Source organism: Rattus norvegicus, chromosome 14 (assembly GCF_036323735.1).
Source record: "Rattus norvegicus strain BN/NHsdMcwi chromosome 14, GRCr8, whole genome shotgun sequence".
NCBI lineage: Eukaryota > Metazoa > Chordata > Mammalia > Rodentia > Muridae > Rattus > Rattus norvegicus.
This window is the reverse complement of record NC_086032.1, coordinates 99,260,003-99,274,578: the sequence shown is the minus strand read 5'-3', so window position 1 is coordinate 99,274,578 and position 14,576 is coordinate 99,260,003. Positions and strand designations below refer to the sequence as shown.

The following is a 14,576-nucleotide window of genomic DNA, read 5'->3' as shown; positions in this document are numbered from 1 at the left end:
GCATGTCCACATGGTCTAAAGTTCAAAGTTACTTGTAAAGATGAATACGGAACACATTCCCTTGCCTGTGCCCCCACTCCTCTAACAAGCAATGATATTTAGTAATTCGTTGTCAATATGACTTTCTTTCTTTCTGTTTGAATGGCAGGACTTTACCGCGCAGCCCTGGCTGGCCTGAATCCTGCATGGAAGAAGCCAGCTTCGAGCTTGCGGCACCTCCCTGCCTCTGTCTCCTGGCTCGCGGGTAAGACTTCTCGATAATACTAAAATGGTGCTATGCTTCAGTTGGAGACATCCAGCTCAGCCCTGAGCCGAGCCCTTGCTCGGGCGTCCTCAGAGTCCACAGAGCTGAGCCCGCAGACATGGATCTAAAGCCGTGGGCCCTGCTGAGCTGCTCTTCATGTGGCAGCTTCAGTCTAATAATAATCCCAGGGAAACCGGATCAGTGTTTCCTAGAAACACACAGCAGGCTGTAATCTGCCCCACACTGAACCACAGACAGACTTCTGCATACTCGGGATTACACGCACCCTCTCAGCCGGGATGCTATTCTAAACCACAAGCCCTGCGCGTCATGTCTGTGGTCAGCAGGGACCCTCAAGATAGCTGTTGGTTTCCCGTGCTCCCTCCACTGTGGTTGAAGGGATCAGTAGGAGAGCCGTCACAGCCTCCCCCCACGCCCCGCAGCCCCCACGGGCTCAGAGTATAGGCCGAAGATCAGAGACCACAGCGCAAACTGTGCGAAAGGCTGACTGGGTCCCTGCGTTGCTTTAGCTGTACAGCGTGCCGGAGACAGCTCGCAGCCCTCACCCGACTCTTGGCCAGGTCCCTGCTCATCCCTCTTCTCTACGTTGTTTCCCACTGAGTCACCACCCACAGAGCTGGCTGGCACGTTTTCAACTCCTGGACTCCACCCAGGGCCCCTCCCAAACAACCCTACGGATTCCCACTCTCTGTGGGGCCCTGAAAAGCCACTGTGGACCCTAGTGTCTGGGAACCCTGGTTGCTTGCAATATTCCCTGAGGCCACAGCATATCCTAACCAAAGCAGTGGCGGAGAGCAGAACCCTCAGCCACCATGTCTATTTGGAATTTTGGACATGGAGACCATGACATGTGGGTCCTCCTGACAGAGAGGGTTTTATTGCTAACCCAGGCTACAGTGAACGCACTTTCATGCTCTGTTCAAGCAGAATTAATTTTCCTCAGAGAAGTGGAAATTACTGGGGAGCCTATGAGAGAAAACAGAAGAAAAAGGACCCTCTGTGAGGCAGGTAGGCTACAGGCAACACCTGTGTTCTGGAGACAGAGAGTTCTGGAAATAAACATGTGGCTTAACAGGCATTAAACGTGAAAATGCTCATTTCCAGAGCTAATATACAACAACTGCTTCCAAGGAAGACTTTGTCTAACTTAATGAACTGATGTTCACGCACAGTAGCCACTTGTATTCCCCAAGGGGTCACTTCCTCCTGTTGGTGGAATAGCTATACTGGCTAATTCAGTGTCACACACAGCAGGGGAGATGGGTTCCTCCTCCTTTGTAAATCCGTCCTGGGCATTGGCTACACTCTTTCTAAAACCCTGTGATTTTGAGGTCACATTGACAAAATATTCCTTTGTATTCTTGCTGCTGTCTGCAACCCGCTTTCATCTCACGGATTAAAGAGAGCTCAGGTTTCTGTGTTTTAATAAATGTGACCTAGATAATGGTAAACAGCCCATGCCATTTGTGATCTGTTACAGAGCATCTGAAGATGCCTTTTGTAATCCTGATTAGCACAGGACAGGGACTTGAACTGCTCACGCTCAACTCCAGGAGTCTTGCAGTTAAAGACAACTTCTCTTGTCTACCTCTACCCTGCCTCCCTACCCAGGTACTTCTTCCCACCCCAGCCCACAGAATAAACTAACGCCTTTCACACAAACTGTAATTAGACGTCTTCCCAAGGCCCTTGTCCCTGTGGGAAGATCCTCCAGCTTCCAGAGATCTGCATCTTGGTGCAGCTTTTCTTTACCCTTCCTCCTGGCGTGGTACAGCTCTCTCTCCTGAGTCCTCCCATCTGCAGCAAAACATCCACCTTAAGGTTCCCTCTTGGAGGACGAGGGTGTGGCTCAGGGGGTAGGGTGCTCGCCTGTTGAGTGTAACGTTCCATTCCTAGTGTGGGACACTATCAGTGTCCCACAGCCATGCTCCCAAAATGGCCAGAGGAACATTGCACGCTGTGTAGCCTCTGCCACTGAACTGGGCCTCGTCAGGTCTCCAGTGACTCGTCCACTGCCTGAACCAATGTCATGCTTCTGGCCTCATCTTTTTCATACTCCTGACCCCTGCCACAGTGTCTGTGTATGTCTATCACGGCTATCCTTCTGCCTCACCGAACACCTCCATTCAGTTTCCTCAGCTCAGCTGTAGAGGCAGCTAAGGGTGTGGCTTCCCTCTCCCTACAAGCACCCAGAACTGAAATGTGCTGCTGTGCCCTGGACTGAAAGGAAACCAACACAAGGCCTCTGTGGCCTAGAGCAGCTCCAGAACAGACTATTTATGTGACTTCTCCCCATCCAAGGTGTTGTCGTAGAGGTCCCAAGACTAGCCCATTCAAACTTCCCTTTCTGAGCATTTGGAAGTTGAGGGAATGTGTCCTTGGGTTTGGTGGAGGTTGCTATCAGCAGACCTGTGTATGAAACTCTGTGTGTGTGTGTGTGTGTGTGTGTGTGTGTGTGTCCTTGTTTCAGTGTGTATCTGAGGTGATTACCGTGTCACTAATAGTTCTCTCACTGACCTCCATCGAGTACCACTTAATAAGCAGCTAGGTCTCATTTCTCCTGCCCCAGCCCCTGGCAGAGCTGTTTTCTTATGTTTGTAAATGTTGGTTCACAAAGTCTAGAATGGTCTTTCACACAACACTCTCCCAGCCTTCAGATCCCTTTCTCCAGGGCAAGTACTTCTTTTCATACATGTGCCTTCTGGGCTACATCCTGTTCTCCTAGGACCCAAACACGCTGAGGGCACTCTCCCTAGAAGCCACCAATGGAGGCCCTCGCCAGATTGTAGCTGCAGGTAAGGCTATGACTTCCCACCCAAGAGAGCAGCCCTCACAGTTGGCTTCACTCTTCCCGGTGGTGGCAAGAGGGTCAAGTAAGGGTTTTAAGCAGGGAGCTGTAACTTTAATTTTTCAAACCTTATTTTTAACGGTGGTTCCGAAACACTTTAACCTCCCTTGTAGCCCAGCACCCACCAGAGGTAATGGAAAAGAAAGGATATGGAGGAAGTGGACCTGTTTAGAAAGGTTCTTTGGAGCAACTGCCGTCCGTGTTGTCTGGAAATCAGGAGTTCATTTCACAGGTCAGCAGGCGGCAGCAGCTCTATCCATTCACGAACACCTCACGGATATACTAGTTCAGTAGAGTTGGGTTAGCAACAGTAGTGGCATAGCCGAGACAGCCAGGCCTCAGCCTCAGGTCCGGTCAGCAGGAGGGACAGCAGGAACACCAGAAGTCCTCAGCTGTGCCTCTCTCGGGGAAGTGAAGATCAGTGAAGATGTGAGACCCACACGTGTTGCGCCGCTAACTGCACCAGCAAGCCAAGCTCTGTCTTCATCAATCCGTGGGGTCCTGTTTATACCTTCCAAACATCACGTGTCCTCCACGTGCCTTGCCTCAGCACATGCATCCAATCAGAGTCCACAGAAGGGACAACAAACTGGAGAACACCACCAGAAGTTTTTTGGTGCATTTCTTTCTCTCTATGTGATCCTGACAAGTGCAGCTCAACTATGCAATGTAAGGCGAACCAGTACATGCATGCTGTTAGCAAAGAGTCCTTCATCACGTGTCCTTACACATGCTTGCTTTAGCAGAACATCCTTTCTCCTGCGTCTGCTTCAGCGAAACGTCCCTTTAGGAGTCTGCCTTAGCCTTTCGCACCTGTGTCCATTTTAACAAAACAGTCCTTCACGAGTTTGCCCCAGCAAAACACCATACAACCAACTTTCCAAAGAAGCCACTTCAGGAAGCCAGTCCAGGGACAGCTGAGGCTCTGGTAAGATGGACTTGGAGAGGTGAGAGTGCCCATGTCTGAGGCTGAGTCCTGTCCAAGTCAGCCAGCCTGCTGGACACAGTCAGCCTTTGCCCTTCCTTGGGGAATAGCTTCCAGCCCTGTTTCTACCCCCACCAGCTCACAGCTTTGTGTTTCTTCCTGAAAGCGAGTCCTCCCCTTGGTAAGGACCTCTTGTGTTGGTTCCCATTGGCTGCCCTGCTCTGACGTGGATGAGGAGAGAACTCAGTGAGGAGTCTGGATAGCCTAGCCTTTGCTGTTACAGTACCAAGATGGGGTTTCTCTCTAGCCCAGATTCCCTGGTGTGCACGCCTATGCCCCTGTAGATAAGCACTGTAGCTAGTGCCTGACCTCAAGGGTCCTGGCATTCTGGGGAGGCCTTGTCTGCACACAGAATGAAGGCAGTCATCTTCACACCATCAGTAGCACTCACTAGGCACAGCCAGGTCAGATCCACTGCTAAGTACTTTCCAGAACCCCCCTAGAGGCACGTTTTGCTTTAGGGGTGTTTACAGCAGACAGAGAAGCTCGGAGAGGTTTGGACCTGCTCGTGCTTCTTTGTGGCAGGTTGGGCTGAGCATCCAAGGCCATTTCAAAGCTGGCGTCCCTAGGACACTTGAGGGGATGCACAGCAATGTGAACAAAGAGCGGGTGGAAAGGGAACACAGGAAGGGAGACTCCTGTGCTAAGAGGAAGGAGTGGAGAGAAAAGCCGGAAGTCCTTGGAAGCCTTGGTTCTGGTTAAGGCTTGGTCTAGAGAGAGCTTATAGGACGTGCTCAGGCAGACCACCTCTGTCACCAGTGCCAGAGTACTTTCCTTCTGCTGCCACCATGTCTGGTAGCCTCAGGCTACATCCTCAGGTCTCTTGGTTGAGAGCTTTGCTTTGAGCAAACTATACCTATGGTTTCCTGTGAAGTGCGAAGCTCCTGGGATGCCTGGAGCTATCTTTATTCTCAGGGACAGGAAGTCCAAGGGATGTGTAACATATACCCTACTCCCCAAAGATCAACTGATGTATGGTTGTGAGATTGAAGGCAGCTGATGTTGACAGATGCAAGCTCTGTCCTTCACCTCAAGCGACACCATCTCTCAGGTGTCATTTCTTCTCTAAAGCTCCTTCAGGGAGGCTGGTGCCAGACATCAGTGTAGATGGAGGCCTTGTTTAGGATGATTCCCCCACAGTTTCTTCAATTGTGCCTGGGAGCCTCTCATTCATAATCCCTGGGGTTAAGGCCATGATACTCCATTCTAGCTCCGAGGAAAGCCAATTGGCTTCTGGTGATCTGACATGAAACCATCCTGAGACTCTGGGGGTCTTCCCCAGGTCAAAACCCCCATTCCATGAAGGGATTCTGGAGACTAGATAGCTCTGTACCCTGTGAAGAATGTGTCTTAGTCAGGGTTAGTATTGCTGCGATGAAACACTCAGAGCAAGTTGGAGAGGAAAGGGTTTATTCGGGATTGCACGTCCATAGATGTTCATTGCCAAAGGAAGTCAGAACCTGAACTCAAATGAGGCAGGAGCCTGGAGGCAGGAGCTGATGTAGAGACCATAGAAGGGTGCTGCCTGTTGGCTTGCTCCTCAGGGCTTGCTCAGCCTGCTTGTTTATAGAACCCAGGACCACCAGCCTAGGAATGGCTCCACCCACAATGGGCTGGGCCCTCCCCCATCAATCACTAAGAAAATGCTCTACAGGTTTGCCTGCAGTCCAATACTTCCAGTAATTTATTTATTCACTTTACATACAGATCGGAGTCCCCTCGATAGCCCATCTTATGGAAGCATTTCCTTCCTTTTTTGACATTTGTGCTTTCCTTTAATAACTTGTTTCATAATTTTCTTTTATATTTAAATTCTTTTTTTTCTTTCATATATTACATCCTGAGCAATGTTTCCCCTCCTCTCCTCCCAGTCGCTCCCCCAAACTTCTCAGCCCCTCCCATCCACTCCTCCTCCTCCACTCCTCCTCCATTCCTTCAGGAAAGGGCAGGCCTTCTAGGGATAGCAATCAAACATGACCTATCAAGCTGCAATTGATAAGGCTAGGCACCTCCCCTCATATTAAGGTCCTCAGGGGAGGACAAGGGTCCCCACAGCAGGGAAAAGCATCAGAAGCAGTCCTGCCCCCCTACTAGGAGTCCCACAAGACCACCAAGCTACACAGGCCCCTGCAGAGGGCCTCGGTTAGATCCATGCAGGCTCCCTGATTCCTGGAGGACCAGAACCAGAGGCCAGATGGTCCAGAGGCCTAAGATAGAACCAAACACACCCAGGAAAAATAAGTAAATTATTTCTAATGAGTATCACAGGAGTGTCATGATACTCATAGACAGGAGCCCGGCACAATCACCATCAGTGAGGCTCCATCAAGCCACTGATGGAAAAAGATGCAGAGACCCACAGCCAAACATTGGGCAGAACTCAGCGAACCCTGCGGAAGAGGGAGAAGGATTGTAGGAGCCAGAAGGGACAAGGACACCACAAGAAAACTCATAGGGGCTCGCTGAGACTGAACCAATGACGGGGGAGGGATTTCCTTAACTGAGGTTCCCTCCTCTCAGATGACTTTAGCTTCCGTTGACATAAAGTTGATCCAACCCAGGAGGTGATCGTGCACAGACTTGGTGACAGTCTGTGGAAAAGACTCCACCGTGAGTGTCTGCTCACCCCATACCACCCACAGCAAGGGTGGACTGAAGCCACTGAGCAGAGGGAGCTGAGCTCCTGAAGGACAGGGCATGATGGAGGGGACATTCAGGACCCAGAGGACACCGAAAAGCAAGGGAGTCCTCTGTGACCTTCTGTCCTCAGAGCGTAGAGCTGGTCCCATGGCCTTTTGACTCCTCCACGAGGTCTACTGATGAGCCTTACCTCACACAGCTGGAACTGTCGCTAAACGCAAGCCCTTTGTTCCTCCGATAAAAACTGTGCTCTTGTGAACCTTCAGAGAAAGGGAAGGTAGTGGGTGGTGATCCCATGGGGTGACTGGCTGGGAGCGTGCTCCCTAGACTTTCGAGATGGAATATGTGGACAATTTCCACAGAGCCCTTACATGTGTGCGTGAGGACACATGCATGCATGCATGCTCTCGTGCTCTCCTTCATGCGTTGGCCTGCGGGGACAGGCAGCTAGAGAACTGGTCTTTGGAGCATGTGAGTTTTCCTGCTTGAGCAAGTCCTGGCTAGTAGCCGGACAAACAGAACCATCAGCCTAGGACACCCGAGAAGTGGAGGGTGGGGGTAAGAAAAGGGAAGCACGCGGAGCCTTGAGACCTGCCTGGCTGCCACTCCCGGGCTGCCAGGCACTGAGACTCTTCCAGAAAGTGTGACAGGTGCATAGGGAACTCGAGGCCCTTCCCTCACGTGTCCAGAACAGCACTTCCACATTTGGGTAAAGAGTCTCCCCCATATAGCAGGATGTTACCTCCGCCTTTTTCCTCATTCCCAAAGCTGTGGCAACGTTCCCTTCCCATGCGGCATCAGATGTGGTCCCCTACCAGAACTCCTGTTCTCCTTGGGAGTGTCCAGCCATTGAAAACCGAGAATGTGCTCCCCTTCTCCCAGTGGGGCTGTGTTGAAGCAGTACACAATGCCTCCCTCTCCTGTCAGAACAGCTGATTCTAGGGTTGGAATCAGAAGGAAAGTGGGCGGTGCTGTCTCCATTCAAGAAAAGCAGCAGGAGCTGATGAGATGGCTCAGTGGTTAAGAACATTTGTTGCTCTTACAGAGGCACTGGGTTCAGTTCCCAGCACCCTCACGGTGGTTGACAACCATCCATAACTCCAGTTCCAAGAGACCCAATACCCTCTTCTGACCTCTGTGGGCACTAAGCATGTTGATAAGGCCCATAGCTATATGCAGGGAAAACAGTCCTACACATAAAGTAAAATAAACATCTAAAAGAGAATTAAAAATCTGCAACTTCAGATTGTCTCACTAAAAATCCGATCAAACCTCTAGCTGTATGCCTTGTTCACTGTACAATGTGGCCTTGCAGGGAAGAGTGGAGGGTGGAGTTCATCTGCAGCCTTTTCACCAAGCTGTGCCCTCTGCTGTGGGACAGCACCCATTAATTCGTACTGCAACATTTCCTACACTCGAGGCTGGCTGTCTATACAGAGGGCTCTCCCCACACACAAGTCTGGTGCCTTGGTCTCTCACTCTTACGAGCTTCTTACAAGGCAGCTCCTCTCTCCTCTTCTGTCTCAGGACAGTCTGACCTCTATCATCCACCACGGAGAAGGCTCTTATAGACAGACAGCAGACCTGGCCACTCCGTGTAGAACCCTCAGCACTGCCCACGTTCTCAGCCTGTCCTTCTTTACTTTCCTGCTTCTTTTCCTAACCCACGAGGCCATTTCTCATGGCACAGTGATAGAGGCTTGTCACTATCCCCTAGCCTCACCCTGCTCACAGGAATGGCAGGTGGAGCTCCAGGCCTGCTCCTCACCTCTCCAGGCTGCACACACGTCTCTTTGTCACATCACTGGGTCTTCTCGGCTCTGCTGCCAGTTGGAATTCAGTGTCCCAGCAAGGGTTGTGCCCCGTGCAGAGAGGCCTGAGCAAGGTGTACAGTAGACCTGTGAGCCCGCAGTGCACAGCTCTGTGAGTCACAGATACTGCGTTCCGTTTCCCATTCTTTCCACTGGGGGTGTCCAAGGAGCAGGGGTTGCAAACCTCTGCAGAGCTTGGCAGTGTCAGTACCTGCTGTAGACCAGCCATGTTCAGAGAACGTCAGGGATGAGGGTAAAGACAGACACTCAGTGGTGACGATGTCGTCATCGTGTCTCAGACGCAGGCAAGACACTGCAGAGGTTGGGACTGAGTCAGAACAAAAATGAAGCTCGCATGATCACTGTGGAAGGAGGGTGGGGGCTTCTCACCTGGTAGTGGCTGGATTATCCTGTAGCAGGGTCACCTGCCATGCAGGATAAAGACAGAGTCCTCCCCAACACCAGTTAGGAGTAAAGTCAGTGAAGCAGCAGCTGGTCTCTCTCTGAGCCTGTCACTCCCCCTCCCCCACCTCTAGGCTTCATCTTCAATAGCATCTTGACTCGAGAGAGCATTTCTTGTGAAGAAGTCAAGCGCTGTATTACCTCTTTAGCCACATCCTCCAGAGGCTCTTTCCTGCTCACAGCTCCAGGCGCCTCTGTCTGCTGCTTCTCCTGGGCTGGCACAGCCAAGGGCAGAGCAGTTCCTCTTGGTCAAGGCACCTAGCAGGAGCCGAGTGCTGGGTGGTCACCCGAGGAAAAGAAAAGTGGCACTGTGACAGAGCTCCAGCTGTCCCCAAATGAAAACCAGATGCTGTGTGGGGCTCCCTCGGCACTGGGCCTTGAACATCAAGGCTAGAGCTGGATATTGATCGGGTAAGGGAAGTGCTTTGTGGGTTTTAAGTGCTGGGCCCATGACAGTTACATCTCGGTTGACCTAATCACTGTGTGTCTGCACCCGTAGCAGGACGGTGTGCGCATTTTGGGAAACATCCATCTCCTGACATCTTTAGCGTTTTCTCCTCCCTCGGGCCTTCATCAGCTGTTGTTTAAATGTCTCCTGATCTTTCCGAGTTGGCTCTGGTTTTCCTACTACCTTCTCAAAGGCTTCAGAAGATCGGCCCTTACAACCACATCTCCATCCCTGCGACCCAGCCCTGCTCTAGCTCCTGATATGGAGGGACCCAAGAAATGTAAATCACCTTTGGGGAAGGTATCCTTCTCACCACACAAATGAGTACCCAATGCTGACACTAAAGAAAGGAGAGACAAGGGGACAGCATTTTGTGCTAAGCTCTACACATTTAGTTCTAGGAAGTATTGTATGAAATAAATTGTCCTTGTGCTTCTTAAGAGGAGATGGGCCCCTCAGTGACATGGCTGGGTCATGAGCCCTACAGGGTTGCAGCTCGTTTCTGAAACTCCCACACGAGGGTGGCTGGCTGAGCTAGCTGTCAGCGGTGAGGGGTGGGGGAGAGACTGTGACAGCTGAGCCTGGGAAACGACCATCTTTGAAAGGGGCCAGTTTTCAGCTTCTGGAGACAGGTACTTGTTCTCACTTTGAGAAGGGTTCTGCTTGACTGGAGGACATCAGCCCTGGAGTGGGCTTCCTGGTGCTGTATCAGCCTTGAAGAAGCAGATCTACCAGGGGCTAAGCCAAGGGAAGCGGCTTCTGGAGTCCAGAGAACAAGTTCGGCACAGAAAGAAGCCCAAGCCCTCTTAGGTGTGCAGGGCTCTGGGCTTTGTATAGGATCTTTATCAAATCATTTGACCTTAAGATGTATTGCAGATTTCTCGAGTGCCTTGGTGAATATTTAGAATTAGGGAAAGAAAAAAGGCAATGTCCCACCAGTGTCCCTTAACATCTCCTGAATGGACCCAAAACTGACACCATACTATTGCCCCAACCATGCTTTCTGTGCTGTCTGTGATCTCTGTGCTGTCCATGCTCTCTCTGTGAGCTGTCTCTCAGTTCTATCTGTGTTCTCTGTGCTGTCTGAGCTCTCTCTGTGCTGTCTGTGCTCTCCCTGTGCTGTCTGTCCTCTCTCTGTGCTGTCTGAGCTCTCTCTGTGCTGTCTGTGCTCTCTGAAGCCCCATTAAATCTGAGCAGGGTAGAGCTTCCCTCTGCAACTCCCTGGTTGCTGTTTCTTTCATGCTGGTCGTGTTACTCAGGGACCATCCCACAGCACATGCTGCTACCTGTCACCCCCTCAGAGACTGTGTTGAATGAACTTCACTGAAAGTGAGTTGTCATTTGTTTTCTCGTGGGAATTTTATGTCGAAAACAGAGAAAACATGGTTTTAAAGTCTTACTGATATTATTTTATGTGCGTGGATGTTTTGCTTGTATACGATGTGCATTTCTGGTGCCAGCAGAAGCTAGAAGGTGACACTGGATTCCATGGATCTGGAGGTACAGGTGGCTGTAAGCCACCGCAGGGCTGCTGGGAATTGAACCTGGGTCCTCTTGAAGAGCAGCCAGTGCTCTTAATCACTAAAACATCTCTCTAGCCCTGAACATACCTTTAATTTTCCCCCCAATGTTATGTGTCTGAGTGTTTTGCTTGTGTGTATGTTCGTGTACCACATGCATATCTGGTGCTCAAGGAGGCCAGAAGAGGGCATTGGATCCCCTGGAACTGGAGTTACAGGTGGCTGTGAGCTGCCAAGTGGGTGCTGGGAACGGAACCTTGGCCCTGTACAAAGGCAGCAATCGCTCTTAATTATCAAGCCATACCTCTAACCCACGTTGTCCACCCCGAAAGTCTTTTGATTTTTGTCTTTTCTTTTGGTTCTGTCTAGTCTGTAATTGTGATGTTTCTAGAACATGGCAGGGGTTGGTGTTGGCTTATTATTTATGGGGGAGGGCGGGGGGGGGGCGGGCTTGTTTTGTTCTGTTTTGAGACAGGCAGCCCAAATCCCAAACCATTTGAGAGCAGCTTGGGAGACTGTGACATCGGCACTGACCTCTAAAACCTTCAAAGAAATGAGCGAGGTCACTCCCAGGAAACAATATAACAAACTAGACTGTGTCAAAATGTGAGGGGACGCCCTTGACTGTCATGTTGTCAGGAAGCACATAGGCCACAGGGCACACATTGCCATTTGTGCAAGGCACAGAAAGGGCACCCTATACTAGCGAGAAATCCAGCCAACCGTGGGCCATGGATGCCCAAAGCTTTGACCTTGTGCTTAGTCTAGCACGAGAAACTCTGCAAATAAACATCTCTTCATCTTTCAGTGATCTCCAGGGATCCTTGAAAACAACACTGTACCAGGCACTGAGAGAGAGAGCAATCTGCTGACCAAGCCTTCCTACAGGAAGCCAAACCTCTTCACAGGAGCCAGTCCAAGTTAAAAGAAAGAAGGACATCCCAAAGAAGACAGCAGTCTCCCTGCCTGGACTGAAGGATCTCTCTCTCTCTCTCTCTCTCTCTCTCTCTCTCTCTCTCTCCCTCTCCCTCTCCCTCTCCCTCTCCCTCTCCCTCTCCCTCTCCCTCTCCCTCTCCCTCTCCCTCTCCCTCTCTCTCCCTCTCTCTGTCCCTCTCTCTCTCCCTCTAATCTCTCTCTCCGTCTCTCCCTCCCTCCCTTCCTGCCTATACCTACACACTTCTGGGAACAGGCAGCAGGAAGAAGTCTTTGAAGGTGCTCCCAGCACCTTGGGGCACACCCTTCCTCCCTTTTGTGGCTTGGACAGTAAGGACAGCAGACAGGGGTGCCTGGAAGGATGAACAAAACCACAACGGTGCTTAGAGAACATTTCATGAGTCCATGTGTTGTCTTTTTTTTTTTTTTAAAGATCTTTATTTATTTATTGTATATATGTGAGTACACTGTCACTGTCTTCAGACACACCAGAAGAGGGCATCAGATCCCCTTACAGATGGTTGTGAGCCACCATGTGGTTGCTGGGAATTGAACTCAGGGCCTCTGGAAGAGCAGACAGTGCTCTTAACCGCTGAGCCATCTCTCCAGCCCCATGTGTTGTCTTTTTAGGGGCTGCCAGAAAGCAATGGAAATTGCTTTAAAGAAACCGGAAGCGATGGGGGAGGAGCTGAAATGCATCAAATCACCTTCCCTTTGAGAAATCTGTGAGCTTGTACTAGTTTTAAACTGGGTATGCGGCTTCTATAAATCCACTTAAGTGACTTTGAAAGGCTTTTTTTTTCCTCTCTTTTTGCTCCAGATATATTTATACAAGAACTGAGACCAACCAATGCTTCAAGCCTAATGAGGCAGGATCCTAACGATTTCTTCACTCTTTAAATCCTTTCAAGAATTTAAAAATTCTTGGGGGTAAAATATGCAAGGACACACACGGGCAATCTGGAATGTTTGGGGAGCAGTTACACAGCTGTGCGACCACAACGGGACGGATATCCTCATTACCCTGCAAAGTCTCTGCTCCCCTTCAAGATACACGGGGCCCACACAGCTGCTGTTCTGACTTAGGGGACTGCCATTGTGGTCGTTAGAGCCTCATACAAATGAATGCTTTGGCAACTGGCTTCTTGCACCAATGGTGCTGTTCAGATCCACCAGTGGCACACCGATAGTCAGAGCCTCATGTTCGCACTGAGTTTATCCTGGTATATTCCTCCCTATGGATGAATGTGGCTTATCTGTTTTCTCATTGGTGGGCTCTAGGCTGCTTCCATTTTCTTTCATTTTCAATTGATCTTAAGGTTCCTGGGGGCCACGTTGTTGCTAATGGTGGGAGCCCTTCCTTGAGGTGCACTTCTGTTTTATTAACATCTTGAGGTTTCTATGAAATAGAATTCGTTGCGATAGAGTATTCTGACAGCTGGGCTCTCCTCGCTGGAAAGAGATGACTGGCCTTTTAAGGGGTGGGGATCCTTGTTTGGTGTGGCATCCCTGGTAGGGAGGGGCAGCTAAAGTAAGCCAGAGTCCAGGGAACAAAGCTGGCACAGCCACCTGATGGCTGACTGCCAAATCCACCTTGGCAGATATGCTACTTCAGCAGGCCCTGGGAGTCACTCCACTCCTGGAACAATGGCTGCCTGTGTGTAAAAGGGCAGAATATGGACTGGCTCTCTCTGCCTGCCATGTTCACAACTGATGAGTCAACTGGAGTTGAGTGGGGATCTCAGCGGGAGATTAGGTCAGGCACATAAAGACCCAAACAAAACCAAACAGAGAGAGCGTCTCCAACTGACCGGGCAAGCAGAGAGTAGATGACAGAGCTCCCACAGGAAGAAGGGGAGGGGGGACTGTCATCAACTGCTCCAGCATGGAGAGCCGGACACAATAAGAAATATAGCCCCTTGACGTAGGATTCTCAAAGCGAGTCCCCAGACCCTCTCTCTTCCTTCTGACCCCTCCCACACTATTGCACCGTAATGTCATAAGGCTGGGTCCACTAACCCAGCCGCCTGGAGAGACACAGTAACTGCCCAGAGCAGCAGACACAGTCCCACTCCCCTTCCTGGGAAACCATCCAGTTTCACAGGAAGTTCCGTGTCTTCTGCTTTGGGCTGCCTGCACACTGAGTGTCAAACAAACATCTCGGGTGTAGGTGACTGAATTCTGGGCAATCTATCCTGACTGGCCCTTTCCCTCCCCTAATTATATTCCGTCTGCGTGTTTCACTAATGCACTGTGATCCACATCTAATCCTTTATGGAATGAGGTGGGGTATGAATAAATAGGTAAAAGTCATTAGGCTGACCTCAGAGTGAAAGTCAAACAGCCCACCCAGCAGGGGCGGGGAGACAATGGTCTCTTCTTCCTGCAGAAGGTCAGGAAGGTGAAGGTGCAGAACTGCCCTGGGGTGGTATTCTCCAGCCTTCTCATGAGTACTTCGAATATTCGTTCATTCATGGTAAGCTCAGGTTTTTCAAATCCCACTTTAATAAGGGCTCTTAAATGCTTTGACCTCCTTTCTAGCCCACCGCCCACCAGAGGCAGTGGAAAGGATAGGTTAGTAGGACAAAGAGGGATGTGGACCTGTCTAGACATTGTCCTTTGGGGCGATTCCCACCTTGTTGTCAGGGTATCACCAGTTCAGTT

General features: G+C 50.6%; 1 protein-coding gene across 8 annotated transcripts in view; it reads left to right on the top strand.

Annotated features, from left to right (window-relative positions):
- LOC120096689 (uncharacterized) overlaps positions 1-13,962 on the top strand; it is a 34,817-nt gene extending 20,855 nt beyond the window's left edge. For 4 of the 8 annotated variants that reach the window (XR_010057618.1, XR_010057615.1, XR_010057617.1 and 1 more), the window contains one exon: positions 149-1,721. Coding sequence is in view for 1 of the 8 variants with exons in the window: in XM_039092875.2 (XP_038948803.1) it covers positions 149-244; positions 775-1,112 (434 nt within the window). In the remaining 7 variants the exon portion in view is untranslated. Of the gene's footprint in view, positions 1-148; positions 1,722-1,745; positions 9,379-11,787 lie in introns of those variants that run through there. The other 4 variants (XR_010057614.1, XM_039092875.2, XR_010057619.1 and 1 more) reach the window with 3 other exon arrangements.
- Positions 13,963-14,576: the final 614 nt, after the last annotated feature.